Source organism: Ammodytes marinus (genome assembly GCF_949987685.1).
Source record: "Ammodytes marinus genome assembly, chromosome: 18".
Classification (NCBI taxonomy): domain Eukaryota; kingdom Metazoa; phylum Chordata; class Actinopteri; order Uranoscopiformes; family Ammodytidae; genus Ammodytes; species Ammodytes marinus.
Genome location: NC_137222.1, coordinates 8,905,499 through 8,925,892, shown reverse-complemented (window position 1 = coordinate 8,925,892; position 20,394 = coordinate 8,905,499). Strand labels below are relative to the sequence as shown.

The following is a 20,394-nucleotide window of genomic DNA, read 5'->3' as shown; positions in this document are numbered from 1 at the left end:
AAAGCTTCTACCACAGTATCCTTATTTTGTCTTCTTCTTCCTTAACTTTTAAAATAAGAAAAAGAAACACTTCCTTCGTCTGAAAGACTTATTTTTGGGACTCGTTTTGTATGCAGCTTTTGAATTATTAAATACCTTTCGAGAGATCTGTATTTCACTTTGAATGTCTTAGGTGAAATTCAGTTTTGGCTTTGCCATTTTGTAGGAGCCAAACTCAAATCGTTAGCGCCCTCCAGAGGGATCAAGACGTATCAGGATGGAGGGGCCTTTTTAAACAGCCAATGAGATGTTGTTGCTTGAATGAGCTGGGTGGAAAATCATTCAAAGTGGTATAAAGAGCCAATGCCAGTAGTTTCTAACATGCTTATATTGTATTCACATGTGTTGTTATGTATTTTCATAATCAAATTCACACATATCTAAACACATATTTTTGGATATTATTTTAATATTAGGAAATATTCAATACGATTGGTTAAAGTACCACTTAGTTTCCACTAGAGGTCAGGGCAAAGAAACAGACGAGTGCTGCTCTGTGCTGTATGAGGCACGACCAATGAAATTAGCACTTGAAACAATGCTGGGGGAAAAGCACTTTTCAATTTGCTTTTTAGTAATCATGCATTTAGAAGACAAATAAACTCTCAGCCAATAAAACCACTGCATATTATATTTCTAAGATTTGAATCAACTACTGTATATAATACTTAAGCCACAAAGTAAAATATTACCAGATAGGTTGAATGAGTCTCAGCAGAATGATCATCAGTATTGTTGTTTTATTGACCCATTATTCCACCTCATTAAACCACATTACTGTATCGTCTACATATGATGCACACAGTATGCGATGCAGTTGTAAATGATTGGCTTTGGCTTGGTATATTCTTACACAAAATACTAGACTGGATAGTCAGTTATTATTTATTCTGACACAATTAGCCTATTACACACCTTCTTGTCTGCCTGCTCCTCATCATCATCAAACAACATCTCTTTGTGTTGAAATGCTCTATAATATGACACAAATGCAGACTTTATCTCAGCAGGAATTTCAGCTGTCATGTGAATTAATGTCACAGTAATGTTGTTACCTACCTATCATCCTCCATCTGCGTAGTTTGCTCCCTCTATCGTCTTATTTGTGTGGGTGTGTTTGTTTGTGTGTGCACACACAAGCGTTTGTATTATACATAGCTGTTAATATACAGGATATTTGCAATTAGTGTAGAGCTTCCCCTTTAACAAATCTTACTTACTGTACTGTACGAAGCTAGTTTTACTCCCTCTTTTATGTAAAACAGACATCTACGCCTCGTAAGACCATGTATATTCATGCAATGTTCATGCAAAGAAATAATATGTTTTAATTTAATTTGCCAATCTTAAACCGTTCTTAACTGTTTAATTAACTAGGCTCCTTAGTGAGTTGTTTGTACCTCTCTTGGAGGGGTTCGGCATCTGTTGGGAACGGTAAGTGCCCTTTAAGCAACACTTTTTTATAATTGAAATATATGCCTATGATTTTGTACAAATATAGCCTATATATTTTTTAAATTGAAGCAAAGTATAAAAAAATAAAAAAATATGCTTCTTTAGTTGTCTTCTCATTGATCGACAGAAATAAATACTGACCAAAACTCACTTTCCAAAAGTTTCCTCTCTCTCTCTCTCTCTCTCTCTCTCTCTCTCTCTCTCTCTCTCTCTCTCTCTCTCTCTCTCTCTCTCTCTCTCTCACACACGATTTAGTAATTTGTACAAAAAATACTTCCAAACAAAAGCAAAGTTCAACATTTAGTGTCTTTATAAAACAGATTTGCAAAATATAGCAAGGCTCATTAATTTAAATACACATAAATAGCAAGAAAATATTTTCCCATTTAAATTCAAATCATTTTTGAACTTCTTTATACACAGATCAGAGTTGAACATTATTTGAAAAAAGTGGCACTGCAATCCTCTTAATTTGTTGCAGCAGAAAAAAAACACAAGCCTAATGTATAGCTAAAGCGGCAATTAATTAGTCAGAAATATACATCCTCTGAAGACACATATTCATAAACATTAAAACAAAGCCTTTTTCAAGTCTGTTTAATATCAAAGTACACATCTTTGGAGGGTTGCCTCAAAGTCTTTTAAGAGCATATATATATTTATATATTTTTTACATCCTCAGCAACGCAAACGTAATTAACAACACCATGGCCAAAACGTTTGTGTCTATGTACAATAGTGCAGACGAGGAGCATACATCAGAACAAGGCAGTGGAGGATAATAACACATTATTAAATATCCTGACTTATCAGACTTCAAGTGGTTTCCCTTTGTTTTGGAATATTATCAAAAAACCATGTTAGAATCATACATACATACCCGCAGGTCATGTCCCAGACTAGGCCCTTCTAAACAATGTTTTAGTTTTTTCTTAAAAGCACTTCTTCAGGTCCTTTTTTTGAAACACACAACCCTTTAAAATAAAACTCACTAAGATTTGTCAGGATGAAGGCGTATTATTATTTTTTATTTAATGTATTTACTAATGTATACATGTGTACTCATTCTGACACTGCAATGTAATAACTGTTTTTTTTGTACAATACATCGTTCATTGTTTTTTCGTGTACTAATTTGTTTTACATTCATTGTAGTCACTAATTCAACATTGTTACAATTTAAATAGGTCCTGCTCTTGGTGTAGATTCATATTTTCTTGCATATGTATATTTTTCAGCAGAAAGAAGAACTTTATCTTGGCCTCCTTAGGAGGACATTGTAAAATTGTGTAGTTTTTGATTTAATAGCATTTTAGACAACCTTGTAGATAGATAATGCAAATAAAATATATTACAGCATTCCGATATGTTTTCCTCATTAGCAGTGTCAAACTGTTTGCCTTTTCTTCAAAGCTATTAAAATATTTTGTAAACATTCACATGGCTGAAACAATTATTCAAATGATATCTGTAAAACAATTCAATTAATAAAATGTATTTTCCACACAAAGACCAAAAAAGGTCTATTTTACTGCTGCCATATCAGCAGGTTTCAAATTGTTCATTGATGCCACGCTTTCACTTTTTTTAAAGTAGCTTCCTGGAGCAGAACAGACACAGAGATTAAACTTTCTGTCCTGTCTTCTTCTTCTACAGACCACAGTTCATTTGGCCGGCTCAGGGATGGGTGGAGCACGCTCCAGTCTCATGGTCCAGGGGTCAGAGGTTGCAGCATAAAATTGAGAATGGGTAAGCATTTCTTCTCCAGCCAGGGCGAAGGCAAACATTCCCCTCTGCCTCCCTGCTCCTGCCTTCTCCTCCCCTGCGTCATGCTTACCGTCTCCTTGCCGGTCCTCCCTGCTCTCCCTGCCCGCGCCATCCCCACTCTTATACCCAGTAGCCCTGCTGCTGAAGCCTAGCATCTCCCCAAGTCCGTGACTCTTGATTCCCTGGTATGATGCGGGGCTTAACCCGTTCTCCTCAAAGCGGTTGGTGGTGACAGTAGGGGGGCACAGAAAGTTGCTGGTGGGCGTGGAGCGCCAAGCAGCAGGCTTTCGCCCTCGCCGCGGGCGAGAGATGCGGCAGCTTTGCCTCTTGATGTGTCGATGTAGGTGGTCTGACCGTGTGAAGCTTTTGTAGCAGTGCTCACACTGGTACGGACGGACGCCCGTGTGGATGCGCAGGTGGTTCTTCAGGTCGTAGTTGTGGACAAACTTGGAGTTGCAGTGGAGGCAGATGTAAGGGCGCTCACCTGTGTGCTTCCTCATGTGGATCTTGAGTTTGTCTTGTCTGAGGAGAGAGCAAAAGAACATGATTTAATTCAGTGTGTTTTGTGGGTGGGGGGAGGTTGCAGATGAATTAAGACAAAAAGCATTTTCTTCCCACTCCCTAGATCTTGTCTAGTACAAGAATGTTTAAAAGCCAGTTTAAAGTCAACATTTAAATGTTGCTATAAATTACAGGTGGAAAATATGCCAAGGCAGGAGGATGTAGGTGAGTGAGATATCACTAATGCAAAGAAACCAGCAGAGGGGGCTTTCCCTTTGATATTCAGATTTGGTGAGAACAGATTAACTTCAGTCAACAAAGCATGGGGTACTTTTTCCGTTAACCCAGAAGTTTTACATAACTGAGTGCTTTGTAGATAAAACACACATGAGCACGAAGATCTCAAGATGATCTCTGAGCGATGTGAAACCCTTATGGTGAGGTAATGATGGTGTGATAAAAACTGCTGCTTCACATCACCTGGTGAAACGAACTTCACAGATAGTACACATGTACGGTTTCTCTCCCGTATGCGTCCTCATGTGCCGTGGCAGTTTCCCCGCGCCTTGGATGACCTTGTTGCAGATCGGACACTGCTGCGACGCTTTGGGCTTCATCTTCCTCTCCTCCTCCAGCTGCCAGGGAGGGAATAGCGCCCCCAGGTGGGACGCTGAACTGAGGAAGCTTAGGTAGGACCGGAAATCTGCTTCGTCCTTTATCGGAGCCAGCCCGTGAGCTTGTGACGGCGCTGACCCAGGGTTCACGGTGCCACCCAGGCCCGAGCTGACAAACTCCTTCAGGAAGTTGCCGTGGAGCAGAACTTCCTCTTTCATCTCCTCTTTTATGATCTCTCTTTTCACAGCTAAATCGAGGGGCCTGGAGGTTTCGAGCGGGGCAGAGGTGGGGAAGGTGTGGGGGAGCCTGGTCTGTGGCGAGGCTCCCGCATGGGGATGCTGATGGTTGCTGTGGTCCAGGAGCTGCTTGGGGAAGGCCGGAAGGTCGGCGGCCCACATGGAGGGGTAGAAGCCTGGGAGTAGAGAAGAAAAGTTGGCCCTCCTGTCCAGTGCTGACATACGGGGGTACAGCCCCTCCTGGAGGAGAGACTCGATGGAGAAATCCTTCAAAGCTCGACTCTCCATGCTCTCCTGCAACATTAGACATCATCAGCATCAGCCTTTTGAACTTAGCAATGGTCATTTAGAGGTCACTGTTTATGGAAACATGCACTTTTCATGGTATTTTAACATTAATATGGGGCCCCGGTGTCTAAAGACTCAACTGGGCTTTTTGGAAGGTGGTGCTTAGCTAAAATGGAGCATTTCAGACAAAGGCTGAAATGAGGAAATTCAGCAAAGGCACTGTGAGAAATATAAAAGTGGACACTAAACATGACAACAGTTTGTTATAGAAACCACAATTACAATTTACATACATAATACAATACATGACCTTTAAATACAAAAACTACCTGTTTCCCCCTCATGGCGTCTGGAGACTGGGACTGAGACGACCCTCTGTGCAGGTCAAACTGCCGATGGTACGAGGAGGTGCTGGGAGGCGGGGAGTCCTCCGTCCCCAGAGGCGTCTGCTCGCCCCTGCTCTCCGACGACTGCAGCGACCTCTCGCTGACATCATCCTCCTCCTCTTCATCCTGTTCGTCCTTCCTCGACCCCGCCTCCTCCTCTTCCTCGTCCTCTTCCTCTTCGTCATCCTCCTCTGCATCCTCCTCTTCCTCTTCGTCCTCCTCCCCTCCCACCGCTCTCCCTCCACCACCGCCGCCCCCGCTGTCCATTATCTCCATACAGACGTTGATGATGCAGGGGATCTCCAGCATTTGAGCCGCGTTCAGGATCTCCTTAACGTTGGACGCAGTCACGGTCAGAGTGGACGTGTAGGCGAACTCCAGTATGGCTGTGAGAGACTCGGGAGCCACAAAATCTATTTCGTACACGGCCGCTATGTGATGGTGGTGATCCCCGCTGCCATCATTGGAGGCCACCGTGAAGAGCTTCTTGAAGTACTGGCTGCAGGCGGCCAGCACGGAGCGGTGGGTGCGGTACTCCTGTTCTTGGACAATGAGGATGACATCACAGAGGAGTCCGTCTCGGCGCTGCTCATTGAGGCTGCAGAGGACGTCGCTGCTGTGATTGGGGAAGGGGATCCCAATCAGGTCCTCCTCTCTGTGATGGACCATTCTCCTCTCTCTGTTTATCTAGAGAGAAGGCAATGACAGTGAAGTTTAATGAAACTTAAATAGGATGGTCAGGTCAACCTTTGCTCTCAAAGCCTCAAGTAATCCTCACAACCTACTTTTACTTTTACTAATAATTTGGTCTCCATTGCTGTGCCTCTTGTGTCACGTAATTCCGTTTGAGTATGTGTTGTTCTGAAAGAGAAACCAGGGTAATTGTTTTTCAAAGCCCACAAGCAAACAGTTTTGAAGGTATTTCCAGAATACTTTAAGACTCCTTTGTCCATCTGGATAAAAAAAGAAATTCAGTCTGCCACAAAAAAATAAATAAATAAAAAAATCTTAAATATATTAACACATTTCCTGATCTTGTGGCTCTATTTCATATTAAAAAAAGAGATAAAAGTGACATATCTCCTTATCACACAAACAAAATATTTGACTTTTAGATATTGTTTAATTTTGACTTCAATGTTTCACTTTGATTTCCTGAATAAATGAAGCTTAGCAAACAAATTAGAACTACGATTGTTAAGCTGATAGCATATTTTTGTTCAACATGGACTGATGCTATAACAGAAAGGGAACCTGTCCTCCTTTGATTTCCTGTCAGCATTTGATTATTGGTCACAGTCATTTTCACAATGATACAGACTCACTGCCAGAACAAACACAGAGTCTGTATCATATACATTTGAGTTATCACAGGAATGAAGCAGCACTTCACACTTCACTGCAGGGATTTTCCTGTTGAGGTCGTGCCAACAAGAAGGTAATGAGGGCCTGTTAAAACAAATAATAATCTAATACACAGATTTATTGACTGCAATGGGTCCAAGGCTCGGCTCACCCCGAGTATTGATTTCACTGATGACAAGCAGCATCTATTCATCAGATGACGAGGTTTTCAAAAAGGCATTCATATTTGAATACCTAAGCTGATATTGTTAACACGATGGGTGACGGTATTGCTTAATTAAAATATATGGTAGGCATGCTTGTTTTTGTGCCATTTGTGCAGCAAAGGCAACAAGTGGTAAATACAACATGTCTCATTCTGAGCAAAAAAACATGACATCGGGTAATATTTATTCTTGAACGTGCAATCACTATTTCTTGTAGGAACATGTTGCAACTTCATGAGTTCAAGAAAAAACAATCGTCTTGATAAGACATTAAAACAGAGTGTTTGCACATTAACATGGAATGAGGTTAAAATAAGTGTGTCAGTGTTTCTGGGTGTGATTGTGATGTCCATCCCTGTTGTACTCTTGTTTTTACCAGATATGAACACCAAGCAAGCCGATACCCTCATTGGAACAATACAGCGTGTGATTGGGATGTGGTGAGAAATGAAGAGAACGACAAAAGAGGTCAGATTGTACTCTAGATACTGTATCCTGTCAAAATGCTTACTTTGCACTGTATCCTTTCCACGCTCATTTGATTTATGGTGACAGTAACTAAGTGCTCCATACTGCATGTGTACTCTCCGTGCACAGACAAATCTCTAGTCACTTTTCTTTTCTTTTGTCTTCATTCCAAAGCTGCCTGAATTCCTACCTGTTGATTCACTGTGCTGTTGTTTACACTTACAGTGATAAAACTTCCTCTGGCAGGGCGCTCATTCATTCACATCTATGATTAGAGCTTAAACTTAGCCGTCCACACTTGGTGGTCACTGAAGGCATGTATAGATAAATACTTTGAAGCTGTGGAGTCCGCTCACCACAGCTGCATTGTTGACTGGGTCTGGACGGGCCAGGGCTGATGCCACACACACACACACACACACACGCCAATCTCTTTTGCGCTGCAGCACATTACACAGATGGCAGAATAAATAAAACACAATTTTCGAAAATCCATTCAAAGTTCACCTGCAGGTATACAACTTGGATACCAATCTTACATGTAGTTTATTCTTGTCGATCTTGTTGCTAGGTAACTGTTGCTACGTTCATGCCATTGATACAGTGTGGACATAATTAAAATGTCCATACAAGGGGGGGTGTATATCATATAGGACCCTTAGACCTATTGTACTACAATGAACTACCTCGATGGGAAAACTGGAACAAAAGAGCGACAGAGAAAGTTTCAGTAGCCTGCGGACAGCTGATGAAATTCTAATTTCAAATATAAATAAACAATAATGAAAGGAAAAGGGATTTCATTTGTATAGCATTTCACACAAATCCTACAGTGCAGTGTAAATCCTGTTCTATGAACAAAGATAAAACACCGCATTAAAAACTTCTTTCACTAACCCTCTTGTGTGCTCTGCATAGTAATGTTGCCTCTACTAAACAATATCCTTTAAAAAAAAGTTTTCACACCATGTGAGCAACATCCATAAAAGTAATAGCCTGAGTAAAAGGTGAGAGTATCTCCATTGAGAGTGCAAGGGAGAGATCAGATGGCCCTAAAAGTTCCCTAACAGGTTGCACAAACAGCAGCGGAGGGGCCCCTCCCTGTAACAGCCTGCCAAGGCAAACAATAGTGCAGAGCTTGAAACAACACTGAGTGGATAAGAGGAAGAGAAAAAGGAGTTTGACTGGGAGGGCTTGGCGAACCCGCTGTCATTAGTTTGCTCTCGATCCATCCCACCCACTCCTGGAACTATGGGACACGTGCTGCTGTTGCTGTTTGTTCGCCTGGTGCCCCAGCGAGCACCACTCCCCTCTGTTCCCACTGTTTGCCCCACCACTAGCTAGCGCTAGCTCTTAGCGGCCGGCCCCTAATTACAATGTGGAGAGGATCTAAGGAGGATGTGCCACATAGACAGGGAGGGGAGGAGGGCACAGCTTTCCCACCACAAGGTCCTGGAGCGACATTTCATCAGCCAAAACAGCCTTAACCCTTTCAACACACACGCACACACACACCCTCCACCCATCAGAGCTCCGAGGGTGGGGACGCCTTTTGAAAAGGGTTCCGATTATTACTGTTAGGAGTCAATTGGCTCCGCATACATCTTACTCGTCTAGCAGAGTCATGGCAGGACAATCCAAACTTTTTCTTTACTGATTAAGGCCCTGTAACAACCTGCCACTGCGACACATTATTTTTAATTTTTTTAATGATTAGGCCTAAAAAAAATTTAAATTGCGATCATCAGCTGTGGTACATATTTCTGTTTTACACACCCGTGCCACCAAATTAATTAACCTGACAGGAATTTCAGATCCACTCGTGAACACTGTTCATAATGAGCTCAACTCAATTATGAAACTTACCTCTTATGGACAGAACTTGCCACAGAATCTGTCTGCCTCTCATTCTAGCCCGCCTGTAACGGCCACGTCTCACTTAGTCACTAACACTTTCAACTCAGCAGCACTCCCACCCCAAATGATGTGTCACCTCCATTCAGTGTTGTCTTTTCTCCCAAGAACTTCATTATGATTCTGAGCTCTGACCACCACAACCACCACCTCCTCTTCTTCCCCCTCCTCTTTGCCCCTGTTGCAGCTGTATCATCATTATGCCTAGAGTGGAGCGGCCAACTTGTCGCCATCCCTGACCGCTCAGGCCACAAATCAGCAGCTAATGTCCATCTCAACCCTTGTCACCGACAGACACTCATTTGGCCTGTAAGCTACACAACACCCAAAGCCCTAGTTTATCCCTGTCAGGCCGGTGCATCCACCTGACCCACAATGCTAAATCACCAGCAGCCCAAAGTTTACCCCTGCTGTCACCAACTGCCCACAGCAAACACCTGCTAAACAACTGTCACACACAGACAATTGCACGGACAATAATTTAAAGTATTGACAGCCAAAATTCACCCCCTTATTAGGAAGAGCCATTCATTTGACCTACTGTGTAAGGTAGTCCATTATGGCCAGTGAAAACACCAGGAGACCCTCACTTGGCAGGTGTTTTAAATGGCAATTTTCTTGTGCCTATAGACCGCATAGAGAGAGATTTTTAATGGGATCTTAATTGCTGTCAATTTGAGCAGGTGAACAGTATATGATAGCAGTTACACATTTTTTTTTATAAAACAGTAATGATGAAATTTAACAGCCCAAGTTTCGCTTAAAAGTTGAGGATCGCTTCAAACTTATTTATGTGTCTGGTGCACATCTCTAGCACATTTATGCAGTTATAAAATAAATAGGCTTGAGAAAAATTATTGTGCTGCCATACACATGATTAATGTAACTACAGTCTGACTTATAAAATCTATTATTATTATTTTAGTAGAATATCGGCCTACAAGTGAAAACAAATCTAGCGGCATACTGCAAACCTCACTTTAAACAACACAAATAAAAAATTGTGTACTAATAAATGCACTACTATATTTCATTATTAGCTACAATTACTTGTTTATATAATCAACAATTTATGAATTTAATCAATATTTAATTTGTGTTCATTATAAGTAAAATTGAAATATGAAATCATTTAAATCATAGATTGGATCTGGTCTAAAAAGAGATCTGGAGGCCAATTCTCCTTAAAGAGCCCATTTGCAGTTATTTTGTCTCGAGCCTTCAGGGGGGCCCACAGCTACACACCATTATCTCCCTCAAACTCTTAGTAAACAAAGGTTGATGGTACGCTGCTGAATATACGTTCAGTGATTAACAGTGTTGCTTCTGGACTATTGGCCGTGAATAATAGGACAGATTGTTCTATTCCTCTACATTACCTTATGTTGTTTTGCGTTATGTGTTGGTTTGGTCTTTAATAATGACCTCCCAAATAAAAGAAGGAGATTGATTTTAGTAACAACAAGCGAGAATGTTAAATGTAAAATAAAACAAAAATCTACTTTTTAAGCAGGGATAATATTGCAGTTTTTTTAAATTAGTCTTGATTTGAAATGTATCCTTCCCCTGAAAGTACTTTTTTGATATTCAAAAATGGATACCTTGAAGGGAAAAAAGGGTAACTTTTATGAACTTTACCAAAAAGAATTCAAGGGCAAACATTAAAAGCCTTTTTTACTGACAGGCAGTTAATGAGATTTAATCAGAGTACAATGTGTGATTAGGCAAACATGTCTATGACTTTGATTTATAATAGATTTCCTGTCACAGCTTGTGAACCAGTTGAGTAGGTGTTTAACCAAGGCTACTCTTTATAAATGACCTAAAGTATCTTGACACGGTACAAAATGAAATATACCTTAACTTCACATTTCACGGCAGATTAGTTTTCTTTATTTCATTTCCAATTTACACTGAATGGCATACGTGATTTTTAACAGGTTTTTTCAATATTCAGCTCATAATTTGAATTGAGTGAGTCCAAGCAAATCTTACATGTACGCGAATGAAAAACAACAGCTTGTAAACAATGTAATTCTGGCCATGGCATTTTGTAACTAGATGAGGTAAGAGTTCTATAAGCTGGCAGACAACAAGTCTGTTGTAAATAGTAATTAGCAGCTCAGCCTCGATATCCATAACGTATTTTTGTTTTGTCCTAACTCACAAGCTTCATAAATATTACAATGCTAAACTACTCAAATATAAATACTACAGATAATGAACTCCTGTTAATACCTGTTGTATTGGATTTAGGAGAATGAGCTATGGATATGGAATATGTAAAATAGAAATGTATAATTACTGCTGGAGACAAAACACATACCTAAGTCCCCTAAAACTACTACGTGTGTCATTTCCAAGATGTGTTGAGATGCTATAAACATCCTGCTACGTCAAGAATGTTAAAGCACAATCTTTATCCCAAATAATTACATGCGTCATTAAATGACTTTATTGAGCTGTTTGCACCTTGTCAGGCCTTTATAATCTAGAGCAGTAGGCTACAACACTCGTATAAACACACTGTAAATAGGGACTCCAAGTGATGCACGTGTGCTCACTATAACATAACGCACAAGTGTAGGTTTGTTCACGCTAATACACACTTTGTAACAGTGTTACAAATTAATATAGACATATTCACGCAGATACACACACACACACACACACACACCCATGTGCATGCTTCAAAACTCTGGCATCCACATAAATGCCCACATGTCTTGATACGTTCCCCAGCATTCCACAGCTGTAAGGCAAACATCACCTACCGTACCTTCCGTTTCTCGTTTCCCCTCGCGTGTCTTTGTATTTCCAGACTACTAAGAGGCTCTGTTGCTCCTCACTTGACCTCTCAGCATTGCCCTTTTAATTGAAACACAGCTGCCTCCCGCTTTGCCAGTCTGTCTATCAGTCAGTTAGCCAGGCAGTCAGTCCATTCACAAGCTCCACACACCGGCCACGGATGCCCATTCACAAAAAATCAAAAAAACACCCAGGGAGGAATATCCAATGGAAAGAGGCAGAGAAGCAGTGCAACAGAGGAAAGCAGAGAGTGTGATTCTTGGGTCCGTCTGTGTAGCCGAGTGTGGAGTTAAAGAGTCAGGCTCACTGTTGTGTGTGGCTCGTGTAGGACGAGCGAGAGAGAGTGAGAGGAAGGGAGGGAGGGCAGCAGCACTGCGCTGTAGAGATGTCGCACCACTAGTTTTTATAGCAGGGTGGGTAGCTGGAAGATAATAATACCCCATCCTCCTCCACAACACAAGTTTAAGCGCACTGTGTAATAAGCCCATGGCGCAGACACCCTCTGATTTAGGTCAGACAAAATGAATTTTTAGTTGTGTTAAGAGTGGATTTTGGTATAAAGGGACCGGGGCAAAGGAACTCAAAGGGGATGTTTTGGGAGACGGAGGGAGGAGAAGAAAAAAAAAGTTGGGAAACTATTTTGTGCACCTCTGTCGGTTAGTCCCAAGCTGAGTGGAGTAGATGGAGAGGACTAAATGTAGTAATACAGAAGCAGAAGCATAACTGCAACTTAGAGCCTGATAGTTTTAATCTTACACCTGTTTAAAATGGAGTCCTGCTACATTCTCTTTTCTCTTGAATATCATTGCACCCAAAAGAAAACTGCCTAAGCACGCAGTTATTTAAAAAAACACTTTGAGACCTCTACCCCCCAATAAACACTCAGTCACAACAGAGTAATTACTGCAAAACATTAGCCCACTTTGGCGTGTGGCACCCTGCATTCAGGACCCTATAAAACTAGCTGATTGAGTCAATGGTCCATAAAGGAAATATTACTTAAAAACTGACTGTAACTGAGACAGAGTTAAACCACAAATGTGTGCAGGCTTATTTTCCTCTTTGTCAAATTTTTGTTTGAAGAAAGGTTTTAAAAACCAGGTTGAAGAGAGCTGAAAGCCAATGTTAGACTCCTGTTTTGAGTCAGAACGCAACAAAGCAGGGCAACTGTGGGTAGGCAGACCCCCACCACCGTGTCTGGAGAGGAGGCAGTTGAAATAGGTGTAGAAAAAAGCAATTCTGTAGAGACTTAAGTATAGAAGAAGAACCCGGTTTAGCAGGACAAGTTTGTGGCCGAACATCCAATGGCAAAGAGAATGGATAACAGTTCTGCTTCCTCAGGTTGTGTCAGGGTGTGTGTGTGAATGTGTTTGCAGCCAGTAACTGAAAGAGAGAAACAAGCAGGTACAAAGAGTGTTTCCTTTGCATTCACAGACAGGCCAAATGTTATGACATGGCACATTCACAGGATCTGAAACAACCATTGTGCCTTCCTGTATTACATCATTAAACCCCACCCTTTGTAATACTTATAATTTTTTCACTTAGGTTTGCTTGAAGCAAAAAGGTTTTCAACACCTGAGTGATTTCTTTTCTACTCAAAGAGGGCTACTTTTATCCTCAAACAGACCGTAAAAACAAAACAAAAGTTGTGGTACTGATAATAAAACTAAATCTAATAACGTAACATACAATTAAGATGAAATCCTGGTAGACTATTTTACTCATAAACGTAGAATATGCCGTCAACCATTGTTATCTTAGTGACTACCAGACCCTCAAATATACTAAAATATTTCTAACCATCCATAAATCATGACCAACAATCATACTGTTAAAGCAGTCAAATTGTGTTGGGTTAAGCTCCACAAACAAGTAGACTTCAGAGTGTACATCAGACTGCTGTGCCCACTTCCCCCTAGAGAAAACATGGACCAAAGCTAACCACAGCCCATGCCCTGGTGGTTTACACTGTTTTGTACTGGGTGAGAGCTGAGGCCAGCTCTCATTGGCATCTAGTATATATAAACAGGGTTAGCCACTAACTGCAAGCAGGCCAGCCAGTCGGCCAGAAAAACAACATTTGCCATCCTATAAGATCGACTATCAATTCTAAACACGCCGCCACCGTCATAGCAGCACACTGTAAGTGGCACCTGTGTGGACTGCTTTGTCTTAAACCCTGAATGAAATTATTAAAAAGGCAAATGTTCTGAAACAGTAATAGGTCATTATTGCCGCTCATTTAAAATTTGTAAATTCAGAAGTGTTTCAGCCTAATTGCCTTGCAGATCAGCGACAAAACTAATACTGGTGTATTTTCGCGAGTGTAAGGCTACACCAAGCAGTGGTGTGTCTTGACACTCAGTCTGAGCTCTAACAGTCACAAGACTAGAGGATTCAGAGGGGCTGAGTAAGAGTCATCTGTTTTGTCTGTCTGTCTGGCGTCTCAACGTACCTGTTTACTGCCGCCCGCTGTGCCCAGCAAGATACACGTACCAGGGCACCAGATTGGTACTTTGGAGGGGGGATGGGGGTGTGAAGCATCATTACCTAAAGTTATCGTCATCGAGACTTTGAAGCAGCAAACACAGTGAGCTTCCAACAGATTTTTTTTTTTTACTAAATCCAAATTAAATTTGGCTCCTTTCACTGTCTCCTATAAGAAGAACCCATCACAATATCTATGACTGTATTGCTACCACATACCATAGAGCAGAGATAGAGAGTTTGTCATTGGTATGAATTCAGTTTCTTGAAAGTTAAGTTAAGTCTTAACTCTTTGATAATAAAAAAAACTTCTCCTCTGTCCTACTTAATCTGGAGAAATCTTTTGTCTGATCCCGGACATCTTGATTATTAAACAGAGCTGTCCCTTTCACTGTTTTTTGAATAATCGTTTGAATACTCCACATTTCTACACAAACCCCTATTCAAACTCCCTTTGATTCCGCCCCCTTTATTTTATTCTGCACAGTTTCTTACCTCTTTCCATCACAAAATCTGAACCAGACAGACCAGCAGCTAAAGGTTTACCAGAAAAAACAGTTGTTGACCTGTATCAGTCATTCATGTTGTCACACTCATGTGATAAGTGGCAGAAGTAGTTGTGTCTAGCATGAAAAAAGACAGCTAAGGAGATAAATTCAGACTCTGCTTACTTTGTCATTTTCTCACAGCTTCGCCAATCGCTGTGCGAAATGAGAACGATTGTTAATATGACATCGACATTCGGACAAGCACTTTGCTGTCAGCAGCATGTTTAAAAAGAGTACACGGATAAATCACGTGGGGGGGAAACAAGAGTTCGGAGTATTTAGCAGAATTTCCCTGGATTAGCAACTGTAAAGACACTTTGTCTGTCTACAACCAGCCCGACTCATGCCCTTTACCCTGGAGCTTTTGGAGGCCAGGTGTGGCATGGTGTGGGAGACAGGCAGGAATGGGAGGCAATCATAACCCCCACTGTCCAGAGATAGAGCATCACAAAAGCCTCCCAGGTCCACACCCCCTGTCTCCTGAAGTCCAAGGACGCAGAAACACACACACACACACACACACACACACACACACACACACAGGCAATGCTGCTCAAACACAAAGGGAGGCAGGCATGTATTCGAACCTACAGTACATTTGCTGCCTCACTCACACCCATCTGTCATTGCACCCATTGAGGTCATTAGAACTCACCTTGGAGCATGCCATTCGGTTGAGTTAGGTGAGGGTGTTTACTATCTGCTGACCTGCCTGCTTTTTTATACTTTTTCTTTCCTGTTTTCTCTTCTTTCCAAACAACCTAATCAGTATTGAAAGAAGGGAGGTGAAGCGCACAAGCTGGATATTTAGAAGTCCGAGCAACTGACGGAAACAGAGTTACAGTTTTTTAGAGTTGGCCCTAATTTGCCGTCTGCACTCACAGATAACTCGAATGGCTCTGGTTATGTTTGTTGACATCAAATATGATTATTCTTTATATATATGTCCACTTTTATTTTATTTTATTTTTTTACACTTAATTATTGACATTCATTCTGGACCCCAAGCTGAAAACAAAATGCACATGGAGTCAAACCTCCCAACCCTAACTTACACGCTACTGCTTGTGGATGCAGTTGGCTTTTGTGTTGTGTTCATTTGATTAGCTTGGTGTGAATATTTGTGTGTGAGGGTGTCGGGAGGGTCGTGGGGTGAGTGAGGACAACTCCTTATGGTGATAACGAGAAGGAGCCCAGCCTTGGCGGGACAGCCTCTGTCTGCCCTCGGGTAGTATGTGTGTGTGTGTGTGTGCATGTTTGTGTGCATGTGTATGTGAGTGTGTGTCAGCAGGAGAGCCCTCGGGCACTCTGGCACCTCCTAATTAAAACCAGTCAGGCTGCAGGGCAGGGGAGACAGATGCCTGTCATGACACACACACAAATCCACAAGGTGGTGGACCGCATTCAACCACATGCACTCTCGCAAATACACAAGTGTGATACGCAGGTCAGCTAATTTGGGGCTCGCACCTAATCTCATTCCACCCACTCAGGTATCACACAGGTAACTAATCTGTACCTGACCCAAAAGAGAAGCAGTGGAATGAATGCAGCAGTAGCATAGAGCGGTTTATAAAGCTAGGAATTAAAGACAAAGTAATGTTTGACGTATATGAATGTTTTTGTTGACCAGTATACGTATGTGCTATAGTTTCATGAGTGAATCCTCTATTTATATTCAGTTTTTAAGCTGAAGGTGCTGAAAAACAAATGTGGCTGATGTGTTTTTTTAGTTTTTTTTATAAAAACATAAATGCACTCTCATTAGTTTTATTTCTACCTGCAACCTGCTGGATTATGGCCAACATGTTTTCACTTGTGACACACACCGAGCGTGCCTCACACTCACACATACACACTCCTCATATGCACTCGTGACCCACAGTATGCTTCCAGATTGACACATCTCTCTTTCTCCCCGGCACTGGGATGAGACATAATTGTGCTGAATGTCTGTTACCTGCCGACTCTGTCACATTTTATCTCTGTTCCCCCATGTACGGCCCAGAGCTGCAGGCGACCACATATACTACTTAGCAGGCTAACTGCTGTTTGTCTGGGGTGGGTGGGTGGATCAAGGCATTGCTGCTCTCCTTTCTCTCCCAGTGATTAGATAGCATAAGCAGGCCAGCTAGCCTAACCCACACACTCATGTCTCTTAAACTGCCATACAGCCCTGCTTTTCTCTCTCGCTGCCTCTCACACACAGGTGGGTGGACCCACTTATTCAACCCAGATCTTTCTTTTAGACATTATGAAATCGTGCTCTTTTTTAAAATCTCCCTTTCTTCTTTTTCTTCACCTCTCTTCAAACTCCCTGATGCTGAATGACATTCAACATTCAAATGTTTCTTGCAACAGCTCCACAGCTCTCTCCTACAAAGTGTATGAGCTTCCATTTTCTAATTTACTGGTGATAATTTCGCCTGAATGCAATAATGAGAATCATGTCTGTTTGCGCTTGTCACTAGGCTGAGGCTAGGTGGGTTGCCAGTAGTTACAGGGTCCCTTTTTTCTACTATTTAAGTAACATTCAGGAAACATCCACTATCTGTATGTGAAATGCTTAATTTCTCGACCACATTATGAACACGATGACATTTGAGATGTTGAAATGTGCAACAACTAAATATTTCTCTGATTAATTTGACCCGGCTGGGGGACACAAAAGAATGCCATTTAGGTGAGACTTAAAAGAATATAAATATGCCTCAAAATGATTATGTTGCTAACTGATGCAAGAAACTCATTTAGCAGGGATCTATGTAAACAAAGAAAACCATAAACAAAATTTCTAATATTACAAAAAGGAGTTTCACATAACTGTAATCTTTGTGTCGAGGTGGTTGATAAAGAGTTCATTTGGGGCTCTGCGTGATCCCAGCCGGTGTAGTTGTTAAAACATATGAACATAATCAGTGAATTTATTGAAGAAAATTACTTTAAAGTGATGCAAGCAGCAGCAGCCAGGGACAGAGGGAGGAGGAAAAACTTGTTGAAATTAAGAAATTGTAATTAAAAGATGTAATATAGCTTGACAAACCAAAAGGGTGCGATCTAGCTGACCTCCCCGAACGCCAGTGCCTGCCTCCCTTGGCCGCTTTGTTGTTAGAGCCGGGCGCAGTGATTCGTGTGGAACGCAGAAGTACACAAATCCCACAGAAGGATCTTTTTTGGCAGGGCTCGGGCCTCCCACCCACAGCAGCCTCTTCAAGCCTCCTCCCATCCTCTATTCATCCGTGAGGGGCGGCTTACTCACCCTGCCCAGCTCCACACACACACACACACACACAAAACAAAACCTGGACCTCGATTCCTGTATGGAGGAGGGTGGACACGCATTCATGCACATACACACACACACACTCACACACACACAAACAAGCGGCTGCCCGGCCATTGTGGACAAGCCAACACACATGCACACACATTAACCTGAACACAAGTTGGGATAGCTGATTGGATGACAGTAGTGGGCATAGAAAACATTCATTCTTGGCTGTCTGAGAAGGATCGGGAAAAAGACAGAATCTGATTTTACTGTGACAAGATGACATCTGTGTCATAGGAGGCTGAAATCAGATTGTGCATCCCCATGTTAATGCTGTTCCACCACCACGGGCAAGCCTACACACTGTCAGGTGGGCAGAACAGAAGGCGTGCGGGGGACTCATTCACTCATGTGAGGAGAGTAGGTGTGGTATAGCGACTACATTACTTTGTCCCCATATAACCCCCCCACTGTGACAGGAATAGAGAACTATAGGTTATGTTTTTTTTTCATCCATGGTAAAGGTTTCAGGTCTGTTCAATACGTGTTTCTTAACATTTCTTTTAGTTTTCTCATTGAAAATGCAGCTTTTTGTTCAGTTTTGCTACGCTTTATAATATCACAGCTATGCATTGGCCTATTGACAGTACTCTTTGATGAAGCTACAATGTATTTTTCAAGTTTTTTAATTTAACTATCGATAATTCAAAAACAGATGCAAACACAGTACATTCGCCTTCTGAGAAGCTGCCTTAATTACAATTTCGACCTATTTTTAGACCACAACTGTGAGCTTGAATTGATACATGAATAACTGCAGAATCTTCTTTGAAATTAACCACTAAAGCCTCAGCCAGTAGTATGGTACATCATCACCCTTTGATAATACTCTTAAAGGTTAACAGCTACTCATGCCATTTAATAAGGTGGGGGGTGGGGGGGTCACAGACCGGAAATAAATTATTCACACCTCTGCCTCCACATCTGCTGCACAGAGAAACTTGATCGAGAGTTTAAATTGATCACTAACTGATCACTCATTTAAAAAAGAAAAAATTGTATCTGAGAATTGAATTTCAACATTAACGATGTTATCCTTTATTTCTGAATATCAGATTGTTACGGCCATGTCAATTAAGAATTATGTTACATACTCTCGTACTAAAGTCAGAATCTCTGTATTACTTTTCTCGGGTAGCTCCTTGACGGCCGAATCGCGAGAGGAAGAGGAACAATATCACAAGGAGATCTGAATCGTGCAAAATAAATCTTCATGTCATTACACAAGATGCTGTACCAATAACAAAAGTCAAAATTATAACAGCCTGTCAATCTGTTCCAGCTTTGTCATGCTTTCACTTGTTTTCTCCTCGGTGTATGGCTGATATGTGACGGGGGAGGCGTTCATTGTGTGCACATCTGTTGCAAGACATGCACAGGAAGAGTAACTAATAACTGGACTTTTTTTCTTCTTTATGTCCTATTCTCAAAAGATTGAGGCATGAAGCGTTTTTTTTAACCTGAAAGTGTGAACTCTTGCATGCTTTGAAATTGCCACGACGCACAGAAAATATGAACCTCTCATTATGACTTTTTTAAGGATATGCAAAATGGTAGGACAACGAAAAAGAGACAGAAAACAAACACGAGTGAAAGAGGCTGTTAGATGTGACTGACCTTTTAAGAAGAGAAGTTTTGATTTCAGTTCCTCTCTCACACCCCTCCAGTCCCTATCAGGAAACTCAACGTTGTCTCGGCGCTCGCAGACTTGTGAAAGTGAGCAAGGGCAAGATAGAGACTCCAAATTTGCTCTGAAGGTGTGTCAGTTATTTGCAGGAGTGAAAAGGTACCGTTCCACGAAACGGTTATCTAAGAAACACAACAAAACAAAAAAAAAACTGCTACACCCACCAGCCTCAGCCAATACCCCTCCCTCACCCTAAACCAAAAGTATTTGGCAGCGTTCCCTACAAGTCCACCTGTGCTTAGGGGAGGGGAGTGACACACACACTCACACTCACTGGGCCAAGCCTAGAA

The 20,394-nt window shown here is 41.6% G+C and overlaps 1 protein-coding gene across 5 annotated transcripts; it reads right to left on the bottom strand.

Annotated features, from left to right (window-relative positions):
* Nucleotides 1–1,794: 1,794 nt before the first annotated feature.
* On the bottom strand, nt 1,795–20,177 carry zbtb7c (zinc finger and BTB domain containing 7C). Of its 5 annotated transcripts, none has more exons than XM_080046434.1 (4): nt 20,035–20,177; nt 5,231–5,974; nt 4,243–4,907; nt 1,795–3,783 (listed from the first exon to the last, which is right to left on the bottom strand). In XM_080046434.1, the coding sequence occupies exons 2-4, from the start codon at nt 5,954–5,956 to the stop codon at nt 3,159–3,161; spliced, it is 2,016 nt and encodes a 671-aa protein (XP_079902560.1). In that variant the 5' UTR covers nt 5,957–5,974; nt 20,035–20,177; the 3' UTR covers nt 1,795–3,158. The 5 variants fall into 5 exon arrangements, with proteins under 5 accessions (XP_079902560.1, XP_079902561.1, XP_079902559.1 ...); XM_080046435.1 differs by lacking the exon at nt 20,035–20,177 and adding an exon at nt 12,015–12,324; XM_080046433.1 differs by lacking the exon at nt 20,035–20,177 and adding an exon at nt 12,020–12,324.
* Nucleotides 20,178–20,394: the final 217 nt, after the last annotated feature.